General features: G+C 42.9%; 2 protein-coding genes across 3 annotated transcripts in view; one reads left to right on the forward strand and one right to left on the reverse strand.

Annotated features, from left to right (window-relative positions):
• The window catches only part of GRM3 (glutamate metabotropic receptor 3), a gene marked incomplete at its 3' end in the record, with an annotated part of 104,239 nt that overhangs the window by 80,073 nt on the left and 8,168 nt on the right, over window positions 1-15,998 (forward strand). The window contains exon 4 of the mRNA XM_079931572.1: window positions 10,316-10,490. Coding sequence (XP_079787698.1) covers window positions 10,316-10,490 — 175 coding nt within the window. The remainder of the gene's footprint in view (window positions 1-10,315; window positions 10,491-15,998) is intronic.
• The window catches only part of ELAPOR2 (endosome-lysosome associated apoptosis and autophagy regulator family member 2), a 267,850-nt gene that overhangs the window by 47,570 nt on the left and 204,282 nt on the right, over window positions 1-15,998 (reverse strand). The gene's annotated exons all lie outside the window — the stretch shown is intronic.

Consider the following 15,998-nt stretch of genomic DNA (forward strand, 5'->3'; position numbering starts at 1 on the left):
AATTTAGAAAGTGAATGACAAGACAATAAGACTTTAAATTAGACACGAGAGGACCTGGCTACCACAGATCGATCTGTAAATTAAAGCAGAGTTGCAACATTAAGCCAGGATCAGTTGAAAGATCTAAAAACTTTTCACTCAAGCATCATTATTTCTCTAAAACAAGTTAAAATACAATATTTGTTATACTTTTTCTACAACTTTACTTCCTGTAGATGTGGTATATGTATGTATCCCTGAATCGGTTAAAACTTTTACTGTCTATATCCAGGTAACCTAATTAAGTCATTACTCATATCGTCTCCAGTAATATTTAGTTCAGATTTGTGGGCTTCAATATAATGACCATCTCTCCTGAAAGAAACAGTTCATGATTCCATCAAAATTTCTCAAACTGTTGAAACCATCAATCCGTTGCTCCCACATTTATACTTCTCATTTTCGTATCGCCCAATGAGTGAGTATAAGAATATTTCCCTCTTAAGGCAATTGGTTTTTATTCTCTATATTTCTTAATTCGTCATTAAGTTTTCCAGAGGCCTTATGGTTTCCTTGTTACAACATGATTTCACAAAGTAAAGTGCCTCTGTAGGTTGGAATAGTGCTCAAATGTTTCTGTTTATCAGCAATTCCTACGTTACCAAGCTCTTGAATATGCTCAAGAGCATATTTGGCTGCTCAAAAATAAGACAAAGCTACTTAAAGCAAGAGATCAAGAGACTGGCGAAGCTTGATGTGTCTAGTCTAGTAAATCAAACCTATGGACCACATTAAAGGAGCAGCCAGAAAAATAAAGAATATACAATCAATGTTGGGATAACGGTCAGGCTTTCTATAAGACTACCTATAAAAATTTTTGAAAATCTGTCAAAAGAGAAGACATCAGAACTAAATCAACAAAATCAAAGGTCAGATTATATGCACACAGGAGTTCGTACCTTTCTAGTGTGGGGATTAAATGGAGAACTACAGTTAATGCATTTTAATGCCCCCAATTCTATCTTTTGTCTTTGTATACACATCCTCCTCCTATAGATCTGTAAGGATTTTTTTTTCAGTTCTTAGGAAGCCATCCTTAGTAGACAGGACTTGGGGTATTGGAAATGCAAAATAGTTACAATGCTATTTGTTGTATCCTCACATATGATTTGAAACTAGTCATTCTCCAAAAAGCTAATGAAAAAATAAAACAAAAATACTACCGAGAATAAAATTTAATTTTATTGAATGAACTAGCATTTATTCCTAAAACATAAAAAAATGACTTCTTCCTTTAACATGATAGCAATATCATGATTAAAAGAAATTAGCTGAAGATACCAGAAGTTTTGCCACATGGCAGAAATTACAAGGAAAATGGGGCAGAGGTTGTACAGTCGAGAGTTTTAAGGGCTATGCTAATTAAGGCAATGAATCCTACAGAGATCATCTGAGGTCTCACTTATCCTTGCAAATAATCCCAATCCTCAATTTACAAAAGAAATGAGACAGTAGACCAGAGCCTCCAACACAGAGGTTTTCATATTCAATCACACACTGAATCAACTGGGTAGCTTTGAAAAAAAATATTGATACCTGGGGCACAGCCCCAGATATTCTGATTTAATTGGCCTGATCTGTGGCTTAGACGTCAGGATTTTTCAAAGCCCCCCACGTGACTCTCATTTGCAGCCCGGATTGAAAATCGCTGCCCTAATGAATCACAGGGTCTTCTTGTCCCACAGATATCTCTAGTTTGGCCAGCACTGTTTTGAAATTCTTTGAAATGTTTGCCAAAGTAAGAACATTGAGAAATTGTACATAACTATCTAGATTCTTGGCTTCTCTTAACAAACTAAAACATGTGGACCCACAATTAGCTGGCTGAGTAATGCTTATGCCTCTAGACAGAGCACTCTCACTCCTGTTGCCCACAGCTCCCACCAGCCCCTGAATTCTTACACCTGGCTACCCTCACGTATGAACCTGCATAGCCCTATAGGTATTTGAACCCAGGACCCTTGTTTTAGACTGCGATTTAAAATTTCCTGGAGGGAAACCATGTGGCTCGGAGAGAATCAGCAGCATTAGAAAAGTACCCAATAATAATCTAAGTACCAGCATTAGGAATTTGGCCATCGGTCAACAAGGTTTATGACTCAGTACTTTGCCACCCACTGGGAGTTATAAAACAATATAAAGCACTATTCTAGTCTTCAAAAAGCTTACATCTCAGTTGGGAAAACAATAACAAGCATGAACGAATTCAAGATTAACACAGAATAGTTTATAATTAAATTGCTGATAGAAACTCTTAAATGCCTATTAGTTTCAAAAACGAGTTGGATCAGTAAGAGCTTGGTCTTTCCAGGAATCTCCTTAAAGAGGTGGGATTTCATCCTGTACCTTGGTAGGAAAGTGCAAGTAAGGTAGTTAGAGTATATAGGGCCTACGGGGAATATTCTTGAGGGAAAATAGAAATGAACCAAGAAGAATGCAATAATGTCAGTCGTGCTCAAATGGAAGACAGGGGGAGTCTAGTGAGAAATTAATGGGAACTGGCAGCTTGGTCAGATTATACCAGGTAGAGGAATTCATTTAAATGATGTTTAAGGGCTTTGAGGTCTTGTGATTTTTAAATTTTTCTTGTTTTCTTTTGGTTGGTTGTTCACTTGGGCAAAAAGTGACATGATTAAGGCAAGAGGGAAAGAAAGGAACTAAGTCTTCCTGACCAAATTCCAAGACCTTATTCTACCAAGTGCTTTGCATACATGAGCTTACGTTATTCTCATTAGCACCCTGGAAAGCGAATTTCATTATCCATTAGGAAGATGAGTAAACAGACTCAGAGGGCAATTAACTTCCCAGGTGGCACAGTTAAAAAATAGTAGGACTAGTGTTTTGGATCCAAATCCATGCCTTTCCCACTATATCACACACTTATCTACCCTTAATATGAAGAATGGACTTGTAGGAGTAAAACCTAGAACAAACAAGACTAGTCAACGCTGTAACAGACATCAAGACGGAGCGAGCAAAAACTTGGGTAAGAATCCAAAACTTCAAAGGATCTTTGAGAAATATCCAGGCTGCCTCCTTCTGTACCACAACAAAACCATCCCAGAGAGCGTAAGAATCAAACACCGAGTCATCAGGGATCCAATACATAGTTCCAATGGTGTAAAGAAAAACTAGGTCACGTTTGGGTGGAAAGTTTACCGTAAAAAGTTTAAATGGTAATTACTGAGTATTTTGTTCATTCATGTCTTCCAAAAGTATCTGAGCATTTATCATGGGCCTTGGGGATACAGCTATCAACACAGACAAGCCCCTCCTCTTTTATAACTTACAATCTGGTGGGGAATGAGAGGAGCATAGAGGTGGTGAGTAAATAATTAATAAGTGAGAATTCAGGATAACTCATGCAGTGGTGAGTACTATGACGGAAGGGAGCGGGGTTATGCCACTACAGTGCTTCCCAAACTTTAAGGCGCCTCCACCTGGGAATCTTGCTAAAGATTCTGATTCAGGAAGAAGGGATGAGGCCCAAGGTTCTGGATTTCTAGCAAGCTCCCAGATGATGGAGATGCTGCGAGGCAAAGGACCGTACTCTAGGTATCAAGATGCTGGATTCCTACTGGGGTTGGTGCAGGCAAAGCATTTTGCCTAGGCAGACTCGGAGGTGACTTCAGAATTTTTACAAGGTTTAAGTACTTGCAGAGAAATTCCAATTTTCCCATGTTGACTATTTTGAAGATTTAAAGAAATGTATCACATCTCATTCTTTCAAAAAGTGTTTGCCACCCCTACTAGTGCCTATTTCATAATACCCTACCGAAAGATGGGAAGGAGCAAACCAGAGGAATTCTACCGGCTAGACAGAAGAAACAGCAAATGCAAACACCCCCAGGCAAAAATGTCTTAGAAAAGAAAGGTGTATCTGGCTACACTTTAATGAGTAGATGGGAGAGTGAGTTTATATGAGAGGTAGGCGGTTGGGAGGGTGGGCAGCTAGACCACATAGGACTTTATAGGCCATAGCAAAAAGTTTAGATTTTTGTTCTCTATGGAAAAAGAAACCACTGAAATACTTTTAAATGGAGCAGTTTAATGATCTCATATTTTGTGATCTCACATTTTAGGGAAAAAAAAATCAAGCTGCTAAAGACAACGTACGACAGAAAGGAAAAAGCCGGGGTGGGGAGAGCAGTTAAGTGACTGCGATAGGTCAGAGATGATGGGGGCCCGAGCCAAGGGTAGGATGTCAGTGATGGAGACAGAACCTGTGAAGGACCGAGAAGGGTTTTTAACCCACCCTGCAATCTAACAGGTTAGCCCGCCACAGATTCGGGGATGCTGACAGAAGACCTGAGACTCCTAACTCAGAGCCAAAGGACTTTTATTACCCGCAGCCACCACTGTGGCCAGAAATTCAGCATTTGTGTAGGTTGCGCAAGTCCCAATTTCCAGTAGGCAGTGCAGAGTGGGCCCGGTAACACGTGCATGAACAGTCATCACGATAGGATCAGTATTGCTGACTTTTTGCCTTCACTTTGAATACATCACAGCCCAGCACTGTTACCGATCCTAACCTTATTTAAAAGGTTGGTATTGTGTTCATCGTAGGCTTTTAGCATGAATTTTTATTTTTAAAAAATACTGCAGTAAAATATTATTTGTCTTGCGGCTTCCCTGGTGGCGCAGTGGTTGAGGGTCCGCCTGCCGATGCAGGGGACGCGGGTTCGTGCCCCGGTCCAGGAAGATCCCACATGCCGCGGAGCGGCTGGGCCCGTGAGCCATGGCCGCTAAGCCTGCGTGTCTGGAGCCTGTGCTCCGCAGCGGGAGAGGCCACGACAGTGAGAGGCCCATGTACCGCAAAAAAAAAATTACTTGTCTTGATTACTGAGTTTTGGGTGCCTCCTTAAATGTGCATCTCAAGCAAGTTCCTCATTTGCCTCTTTCTGGTCCCAGCCCAGCCTTCTCCCTAACGGGCCTGGGTAGGCTGGTGACTTGGCTGTCTGTAACCAACAGAGCATAAAAATTCGAGTTCTTCCCTCCCCAGAGTTTCCCAGCATACTGGGTCTGGTGCATATGGATGGCAGCCACCCTTGGGGATGGGGAGACATTGTTCCTATCCTTCCTTTCTTCTTAAGGCAGCTGCGATCAGGATGGAGAGAGTAAGGGAGGAATCAGGCAGCACGGACATCTCCATGCCAGGAAGGAAGGCACATTTGCTCTGTGTTTCAAGCAGGCAGCAGCTACGCATGGCTCAACCAAACGAAGGTCCAATGTTTCTGAGCACCCAAAACCCTGAATTGAATGGCAACGTCGTCATTAATGTCACTGTTCATTTCAGTTTGGGGGACCCCTTGACTCAGAGGCCAGAGCCAGATATCGGTAGCTATCTGCCTGGGCCACGTGGTTTGCGGATTTCAGCTCACTCGCCACTGACTTGCACAGACAGCAGCAACTTTTTTCAAGGAGTTCGTCTTAATCCAGGGCATTTGCTGTCTCATCATGATAACATCTCTTAGCATCTTGCCTGGTTTTAGCCTAAGGGCTAAGCAAGCTTTCCAGGGCTGCAGCTGACTGCAGGAATTCATCCAGATTTCCTTGCGTCCGTCTCTCATTCTTTGGTGCAGCACTTCTGTCAGCATTTTCAACCCAGTCCAGGTCAGGAAGAGCCCAGATACCGGTCCGTGCGTCATCTCTGGCTTCCCAGAGCATTATCCTGTTTCAGGGCAATCTGACAGAGAGGGCCAAAGCTCCTTTTCTGCAGCCAGGTTCCACTGTAAAAAACTGAGACTTCTGTCATCGCAGAATGGATCTAAGTTTGGCGTGAGAGACTATACCAAGGGATGAGCCCGCAGAGGGCCTAGCTGTTGCCATTCTTCCTTCACAAGCACTGGTCGCCCTCTTCCCTCATTTCCCAAGGGAGCCAGCCAAAGTTTAAATGACTCACCTGGTCTCTGCTTCTCTGAAGGCTTCTCTTGTCAGTGTAGGGTCAGTGTAGGTGCTTGTCTCTGCAACTTTTATGTGAAAAAAGAGTACAACTTTCTGCCCACCAAGGACCTGAATCAGAATAGGGAGGAAATCCACGGCACCCCCAGAGGTGAGTCAGCAACAATTTCAGTACAGGTCTAGCAGCTCTATCCGAATCTACCTCCTGTTACTCAGCCTGCGAACCACCCCCCAAATCCTCTTCTTCAATGGCCATAAAGTGGAACGCTATTTATTGCCTGGTTGGCCGTACAGTTTGGTCAGCCTGTTTGCTACGGATCCCCATGGACTGCTCTCAAGGCCTGTTCATCAGCCCACGAGACCCTCATCCTTCCTCTTTGAGAAAGCCTTTCCGATCTCACTGTCACAACTGTCAAAGACCGAAGAGTCTGAGATTTTACTTGACTGATTCCAACTTAACATGTTAGCTTGCCACAGTTTTGTGGACGCTGACAAAAAGGACTCTGACTCAAAGCAATGGCAGTAGCCAGAGTTCCGCACTGGCTCTGGTTACCTGAGCCCCACTTCCCACAGGCTATGCAAAGGGCACCATGACCACGGCACAGTCAGCGGTGGCATTACAGGGAAGAACAGCTAGATTGGGGAATCTGAATCTTCTCTAATGAGTGATATGCTGGTCCTCTGTTCCACAGGCACTACCTCTATCTCCTAGGGCTCTTTGCTATAAAAAATACCATTGAAAAGAAAGTCCAGAACAAAGGTAGTCGGAGCCGCTGCTGGAAAGACATACAGAAGCCCAAGAGACCATACAGGATTATCTTCCGAAAGAACCAACAGAACTTGCTATTGGATTGGATGTGTGGGTGTGAGGGAAATGGCAAAATGAAGGATGACTCTCAGGTTTTTGGCTTGCACAAGGGGGTGGCATTTGGTGTCACTTAAATGGAGGTACCTGGAGGAAAGGATCAAGTTCTGCTTACATATTCATTCTGATTTGCCCACTACACATCCACAACAATATGCCAAGATGGCATTTGAATGTATAGGTCTGGAAGCCCAGAAGATAAGTTGGAACTAGTACTCCATGGATGAATACCATCCACGTAGGAGGTACTTAAGCCACGGAACTCAATGAGATGGTAAAGAGAAGAGTGTCCAAAACTGAGTTCTGAAACACGCCAGCACTTAGAATTCAGGTAGAAGAGAAAAAGTCAGCAACTCAGACAAGGAACTGTCCAGTGAGGGGAGGAGGGATCCAGGAAGTGATTAACCATGTCAAGTGTTTCTAGGAGCTTGAGGAAGATGAAAACAAAGCAGCATGGGCTGGGAGTGTTCAAAGACGCAGAACAAATAAGTATAGATAAACACAGACTCTTTATAGTGTGAGTTATAGAGGGAATTGGGCAACTGAGACTATGAGGCTGATACTTGGGCTTTGAAAAAAATTAAAAGGTATCAAATTTAAAGCGGGTATACTGAAAACCATGCAGCATAAACTATGACCAAAATGCACCTTTAGTTATGCTTCCCTGTGTCCCTTTAGTAGTTAGTGAGATTAGTCACCCCTCCACCCCTGGATGGAAATTCCAGTGGATACATCCAAACACTGACTGTTCACCTTATGTGAGACACCATCCTAGTGCTGGGGATACATCAGTGAATGAAAACTCTCATGACCTTGGCAGGCCCATGAATTTGTGTGCCCTTAGGTGACATAAGGTCCTACAATCATTTTCAAAGGAAAAATGTCTCTAGTAGGAAACTGAAATGCCTTGTCCTATGTAGTTATCAAATCATATCATGACGTAACATTCAGTATCATTTTCTCCTGAGGTCTGGCCTGCCTTGGAGCTGCAGTGGTTGGCTTCCCCTTTCTCCCAGCTCACGCTCCCCAGTCCACCAGTTGCTATGTCCCTCTCAGGCCCGGTTAGAGAGTAATAAGGACTTTATGATCTCTAAGTCCGCAGTGGCTAAAGACACATCCTTGGGATAACCTGGAAGATGATTAAAGGGTGTTTTCACCTGATCATCAGAAAGGTCCTGCTGGCCTTTTTCTCCCGCAAGTCCTTGAGGGAGTTGGCTGGCAATTCGCTACTCTGAGTCGTCACAATCCAGCTACTCCCCTCTAGCCTCCTTCTGAGAAGGACTCCAGGCCCCTCCATATGGGCCCCAGATGACCCACAATGGCTCACCTTTCCTGCATACCACTCCCATAGCGTTTGTTTTCATAAATTTTTAGAGTAAAGGACTATCTCAGTACATCAGCCAGTCTCCTTGCTCTGCTACAAAAGTGACTAGCCATTTCTTACCTTCTAGATTTTCAAGACAGGAATCAGGCTCCCGGCCAGAGCATCCTCCCAACCACAGAAAAACCTCAAACCTTCTGTGAAGGGCCACAGTGACGCCCTCCTCTGTAAGCTTTAAGTGAAGACATGGACACAATCCCCCTAAGGGGTGGAGGGCATGGAATTCACAGCACAGCTTTGGGCCGAGATCTCCTCACAGAAGCCTCCCTTCTCCTCTCCTTGTAATGTCTTAAAGTATGTGAGGAGTTTCAAAGTTATAGAAGGTTTTCTTGAAAAGTACACATCTGAACTTGTCTCACCCTCGCTGGGATATCTGATAGCTTTCACACTGGCACCACGGTCAAAACCGAGGCAGGAACAGCACAGTTCTAATATCATATTCTACATATATGTAAGAAGAAAAATTACGTCAGTAATGGACTTGCTATAAATAACATAGTTACGATTTATCAAGGCTTTTCCATCATGGAATTAGATAGTAGACTTTTCTGAGAAGCTGACAAAAGAGAGAAGAGCCTGAAACTGGGGACCAAGTTGGAAAGCACTGGAGTGGTTAGGGGAGCAAGAGCTTTAAGATAATGAGGAGAGGGCCTCCCTGGGGGCGCAGTGGTTAGGAATCCGCCTGCCAATGCAGGGGACACGGGTTCAATCCCTGGTCCAGGAAGATCCCACATGCCACGGAGCAACTAAGCCCGTGCGCCACAACTACTGAGCTTGCGCTCTAGAGCCCGCGAGCCACAACTACTGAGCCCACGCACCTAGAGCCTGTGCTCCGCAACAAGAGAAGCCACCACAATGAGAAACCCGCACACCGCAACAAAGAGTAGCCTCCATTTGCCGCAACTAGAGAAAGCCTGCACGCAGCAACAAAGACTCAACACATCCAAAAATACAATTAAATTAAAAAAAAAAGATAGTGAGGAGAGATTTACTTTCAGCAATCAAAGTAAAACCAGAGTCTGAAGAATTATGATACAAGCGTAACCTGATTTTTTAAAAATCAAAAACAGAAAGAGGTCTTCTAAAGTTATGTGGCTCTTCCGGTTAACTGTTCAGTCTCAGCTTCCTTTGATTACAGAAGAAGGTCAGACACTTTAGGGCATGAGAAATTGCTGCTATCTGGTAATAGCATCGGCTGGGGAAAAAGGAAAAAGAACTCTAAAATGACTCTAGGATTTACCATAGTTACTCTGAGTAGAAACTGATAGAAGAAATAATTAATTTCCATTTTTCATACTGAAAGTGATTAAATATGTAGAATCTAATTTGGGATTTTCCAGAAAATCTATGGGAGCTGAAGCCAGGATAAATGAGGAGAGCGGAGAAGATGAAGAGTGCGGGCAAGGGAATGAAAAGAAGAGATGATAAAACCTAGTTCTGAGGTTTGCTTTCAGGGGAAGCAAAGAGGGCGCAAGGGAAAATTCTCTGTCAAGGGTGGGTGCATAGAAGCCTGGAGAACAGAAAGATGAAACAGCGAGTACCTGGTGTATCAAAATTCCAGAGAGATGCTAATGAAATAATTAAAAGAGTAGGTACCCCAGAAGAAAGTTGATAATGCCCCCCAGTGTTGAATAGGGAAACCAAGAGCTGATAGAGCTCCCAGCAAGAAAGAGAAGTGGAAATATGAAACAGGACCAGATTTGTTCATAATATAGTAAACCTTAAACAAGCCAAGTTGATTGACTCAAATTATCAGTTATCTGGTCACTTCATCATTGAATATTGATATTTTACTCTTTAAGATTCTGACTTCCAGTGGCTCTGCAGAAATATCTTTATACAAAGTAAAGAGGAAAACAAACAAAACCAGAAAATCTGTGTGAAGTCTTGGCAAGCCTTCAGGACACCAAACACAGAGAGTGTTTGCTTACAAATCCTAAGCAATGTTTCCATGTGCATCCCAAACTCAGAAGATCCAATATAATTGCTGTATTGGTTTGGCTAGAATAATAACAGAACTGTGGATGATTTGGGTTTTTTCAGTTTGCTCTTTTTTCAGTGCTCTCTTGAGTTGGCCACTGTATTGAATTTATAGTCAAGACACTTAACTAGGCAATCTTTTCTTATAGGTGCAGACAACGACCATGTGCATCTCGGTTAGCCTGAGTGGATTCGTGGTCCTGGGCTGTTTGTTTGCACCCAAGGTGCACATCATCCTGTTTCAACCCCAGAAGAATGTGGTCACACACAGACTGCACCTGAACAGGTTCAGTGTCAGTGGAACTGGGACCACGTATTCTCAGTGTAAGTATGGAACTTGACACTGACCCCTTCATATATAGTAGGGAGCAGGCTAGAAGGAGAAGCAACAGACATAGACAGAAACAGGCAACACACGTCCATCCCCATAATCAATCTCAACTCAATTTAGTAAGTGCTGGTTTGATCACTGTGTGCCACGTACTGTGCTGGGTGCTAAGGATACAGTGATAAGCAGAAGAGGTCAAGGTTCGGTTTTGGCAGTACGCGGTCTAGCAGGGATGACAGACATTAAATCCATAACCACAAATGGGATTTTTGACCAAGTTGTAGAGCCAGAGAACCAAGTTTCTAGTCCTAACTTTGCAACTAGGTCAACAGGTAACCTTGAGCACATCACTTTACTGTTTCCTTCCTTAGTTGGCCTAGAGGGTTGGACTAGACTGGTGCTCTGTAAAGTATGTTCTGTGTCACACAGATGCTGAAGGTGCTTCATGAAAATTAGAAGAGGAAGATAATCAAATAAGGTGGAAAATGCTACATCCTAAATACCCACTTGGAAGTTCAAAGCACCTCCTTTGACATGAGCATGAAAAAGGTTTTTCAGAATCTCTACAGCAGGGAAACCTGTTTCACTTTGTTATTTACAGTTTCTTAAAAGTAATTGATCACAGTAAAATCAACTGCACAGCCCATGGAATACACTTTGGAAAACGCTAGAATAGATCTTCCTCCTATTTCAAAGACAAAGACACAATTTTTTTTTTTTTAGCTGAGGAGGCAGTGCTCACTGAAAGATACCAGGGTAACTCCCAGCCAGAATTCTCTCACCTCCTGGCCTGCAAATATCTGCAACAGTAGCCTTGGAGAATCATTTAATTCTTCAGAGGCATCTAAAACACAAAGGTAGCTAAAGGGGACAACCTTTTAAGCCATTTTCAGCTAATCTATGGTATAAAGTAGGAGAAATGCACTGACAGAAGGATGAGGGGGAAGGAGGGGAGAGGAAGGGGAAGGGGGGTGGGGGGAAGGAGGGCTGGAAGTGACAGAGACGAATGACTACTTCACAATTTTGCCCCGAGCCGATTAGAAAGGAAACTTTGAAATAGCTCAGCGTCACAAAGTGAGCAATCGCATTAGTGCCCCAGTTTCTCCAACAAAGTGCACAATTTTATAGGGCTGCCCTTTTCCTGGCAAACAAAGGGAAGACTGACGGCTGACAGCACGTGTTCCGTGATGCGCTGTGTATAGCACTCCTGCGTCTCAGCTGCTATGGAGATGGAGACCTTATTGCATTTTCAGCTAAATTTCCAGGTGTCACGAGGGCTGAGCCCCAGGACCTGGTAAAACTTGTCAAATAATTTTCCTTCCACCTTAAAGAAACCTGCTTATTTCTTGAGCAAACAAATCTCTTTTCCAACAGTTGAACTATGAAAGCTAGCCAGTCCGGACCAGAAAGAACTGGCATATAACTAATAATAATAACTAACAAAAACAACAATAATACAGCTAAGAGGAACTATCATTTATTGTTTCCTTTGTGCTGGGCACTGTGCTAAGTACTTCATACATGTGTGCACGTGGGATATAGCTTATTTAACGCTCACAACTCTTGGGGATCTACCCAAGGTCACACGTATTGAAAGTGGCAGAACCAGAACTTAAGAGCCAGTTTCTCTGATTTCAAAGCCAGGGCACCAAACCACCTTATCGAGCTACTCCATCCAGAAAACAAGCCGGGAAATTTCCCATGAACTACTTACTTGGTAGACTTTCCAGGGAGAACAAAAGGAAAATTACCCTAGGCTAGGCAGCATGATTTACCTCTGGGCAGGAAGAGTCTTGTTGATAGCTTAGAGCTCTTCTTGCCTGTTATTAAAACAATTTAGCAGAGTCCCTAAGTCTTCCACAGACACTTTTCAGATCTCATACATCCGAACCTCGGTAATTTAGATATGGTGGCGTTTTCTAATGTATGTACTAGGAATTAATAAATTCCTGAAGAGTTAACAAGGACACTTTACCCAATCGAGTCTCCCCTCAGAATTTCAGAAATGTTCATTTACACAAAAACAATGGACTGCAACTGTCATGGACCTGCTTCAGCGGTCACTCGGTATGTAATCTGCTAGTGGCCCAACTGATACTTCAAGGAAGGAGTCTATCCAGCCCAACATTTTAGGACTACTTTGTTACTCAGTGAAATTTAATTTTTTTCCTTAAAAAGGTCTAAATTTAGATCTCATTTTTGCCACAATTTTCCTCTAATTAATCCAAATCAAAGAAACGGCAGTAAAGTAACAGAGTGAAGTATTTGACTGGTATCTCTCGGCATTTCAAAGTGCGTAAGTAACGAATCCATTGACCTTTTATTTGTATTTGTAATTCTTTATCTTTTACTCACGATAGTTTAGTATTTGTGGGCTCATTTTATCCCATGTGTACAAGATATCACAAGTTCTATTTTATAGGTGAGAAGATAAGAGAAGTTACTTCTCAAGGACATACAATGATTCAAGAGTTGACACTGGATTTCCTGACTTGTGATTAGTATCCTTCCTATTTTAACAAATTGGAACCACTGTCATGAAGTTCATTAAAGTCATTAAATGCCTGAATGCTTTCTATACACCAGATATTTCTAAGCACAGTGGTGAATAGGACAGAATCCCTGGTCCCAGGAAGGTTAGTGTCCGGGGCAGTGTTTTTCATACTGTAGAATGTAACCCATTAATGGGTCATGAAATTTATTTAGCACGTTTGACCAGCATTTTTTAAAAACGGAAATAGAGGGACTTCCCTGGTGGTCCAGTGGTTAAGACTCTGCACTCCCATTGCAGGGGGCACGGGTTCGACCCCTGGTCAGGGAACTAAGATCCCGCATACCGCACGGCATGGCCAAATTAATTAATTAATTAAATAAAATAAAACTGACCTGGACATTTAAAAATAATAATAATAAAAAATATAAAAATAAAAGAGAAGAGAATAAAGTATCTTAGAGTGCATCATATGTAACAGGGTAAATAGTATTTCACCAAGTTTGCTCAAGTTTATGTATGGGTACCAGGTTCAGGTAAAATATTTCTTTCTATGAACTGCAATCAAAGATATTTGAAAGCCACTTGCCTATGGGATCTAGTTCTATGTATAAACGTGTTACTGACCCACTATGATGAAAATTTAAGCAACTGGTTTAATATTTCAGTGCCTGTTTCCTCCATTATAGATTCAGCTCAATTAATATCCATCTCCCTCCTAAATACTGGGAAGTACGCTGTTTAAAGAATCAAGAAAAATCCTTAAACTGCTCTGCATTCATTAAGTACAGCGTATGCTTTTCCTAGGTTGTACATAATTTATGTTCTTCTGGTTAAGTATTTGCAGGCATTTTATTCCAATGGCTTATTGTTCCCAGTATTGCTGCTGTTTTTCTGACCTAGTGCCTCCAGAGGTAAAAACAAAAACCCCATGTATGGACGAGAATAAGCTGGCACAGCAACGGAGTTACCCCCCGCACAGACACATTTAGTTATCTATTCCCTCATAACGAACTTCCCCCAAATTTAGTGGCTTAAAAGAAATCCCTTTTGTTATCTCTCCTGATTTAGTGGGTCAGGAATTCAGGCAAGGCTTGACTGAGCAGTCCACCTGCTCTGCAAGGCCCTGACTGGGGTCCTCCTGTGGTGTCAGCTGAGACTGAACTGATCTGGAGGGTCCGCAGTGATTCACTCTCGTACATGGTGCCTAGGTGGGATGCCTTCTCTCCACATGGGACCCAGACAGCATGATAGAGCCCACCCAGATTCAAGGGGAGGGAGGCAGACTCCACCGCTCAAAGAATTTGTGGCCATTTTTATTATGCTGCGCTCTCCAAATCCCAAATCCAACCGGTACTGCACTCTTAGCAGGGATTAAGTGACATGACACACTTAAGCTTATGCAATACCAAGAAGTCACCTTGACTGGAAGCTGCGGCCGTATTAATTCAGGGTTAATTCTCTGGCGAGAGAGTAGCAGAGATACCACATCACTTTGGAGTCTAAGTGAGCTCCCTGACAGCAGCTAAGGTGGCTGACAGCAGAAAGAAGTTCAGTTAGCGGGTTTTAAAATCTGAGCAGTTGCTCCCAAAAGATAGAAAAGCACGGCCAAACTCAGAAGCAGGCATGGAAGAAAGAACATCGTTAAGGACATCTTGGAAAACTCACCATTTGAGAAATGTTTACATATTGCTGTATGCAAAAGAGACCAATTTTAGTTGTATCTGATTAACTACATACAGTGGGAGTCAGAATAATAAAAATGAAACAGTAATTTTTCTCCACTAAGTGTACCCATAGGCCAGTTGTCCCCAATATTTGTGTATTAAAAAAAAAAACTCTTTGAAATGAAGATTCCCAGGCCCCACCCTTTGTATCATGGGGTCTTGGTAAAGGCCAGAAGTGTGGTCGGTAACAGATACTCCAGCTGGTTCAACAGAGATGGTCCAAGGAAAACGGTTTGAGAACCTTGGCCCAAACCATCCTGTCTGCTTCATCCACTGCTATCAGTGCAGAGCAGGGAGCTCCACTTAGATGCCCTCAGAGAGAAAGGAGGCCCTGGGTTCAGAGAAGGAAAGGCCCTTGAAGTCCCATCCTTTGCTTCATGATGCCAAGAGCCACATCCCGGCACAGTCATTTCCCCCATTGTTGTCCGAACCCTCCACAGAAGGCATTTCTCCCATAGACGCACCTGGCCACTCAAGAAACATTTACTGAAGGTGGGAATGCACCTTCCAATAGCAGTAGGACTCAGAGACCCTGAAATCCTAAGTTCATATTTATAATGCTGCTCCCACACCCACACACATAAGTAAACATCCTTTGTATTTGGAAGAGGAAAAAAAAAAAAAAGAGGTCATTCTTTGTTTGGTTCAGCTTTAGAAGCAAAGGAGCTTCCCACAGCTGATTCCCAAAGACAGGCAATCAAAAACGTATGCTGAGAATCTTAGCATCTGCAAAGGCAATGATTTTTTCTTTTTTTAATTAAAAGCCTTCCCTTCAGCACTACACCTGACAGCATCTTGTTCTACCAGCATGGGTGCAGAATGTAAGCGAATGGTGTCATTGTGAGGGAGACAAACTGGATGCACACGTGAGGTTTGGCAGCATAAGATCCTATAGGCCCTGCGCAGGTCAGAATACTGCTGACGCTAATATGGGTTTGCATCAGCGTAGGCTGCGGGGAGAAGAAAGAAATGGAGTGTGTCCAACAGTCTTCAGAGCTATTATGTCCCCAGACGTGGTCCTACAGGGATGTGTATTTCCCTTGCTCACGGTGATCATTCAGATGTATGTATGTCATTATCATTAAATCAGCCAAGGGGCTTCTGCTAATTAATGATGCCCAGAGTTGGGTCCCGGAGGAGCCATGGGCACATGGAGATTGATTTTCTCTGCCACCACCTTATTCAGAAAGTCACTTGTCTAGGTGGTAATGTGCGAACTGCTCAATTAATAGAATTATTCTTTATCACTAAGCATCGGCACATTATAAAAAGAAAGCAGCAGTCTA

Source organism: Stenella coeruleoalba (assembly GCF_951394435.1).
Source record: "Stenella coeruleoalba genome assembly, chromosome: 9".
Taxonomy (NCBI): Eukaryota; Metazoa; Chordata; class Mammalia; order Artiodactyla; family Delphinidae; genus Stenella; species Stenella coeruleoalba.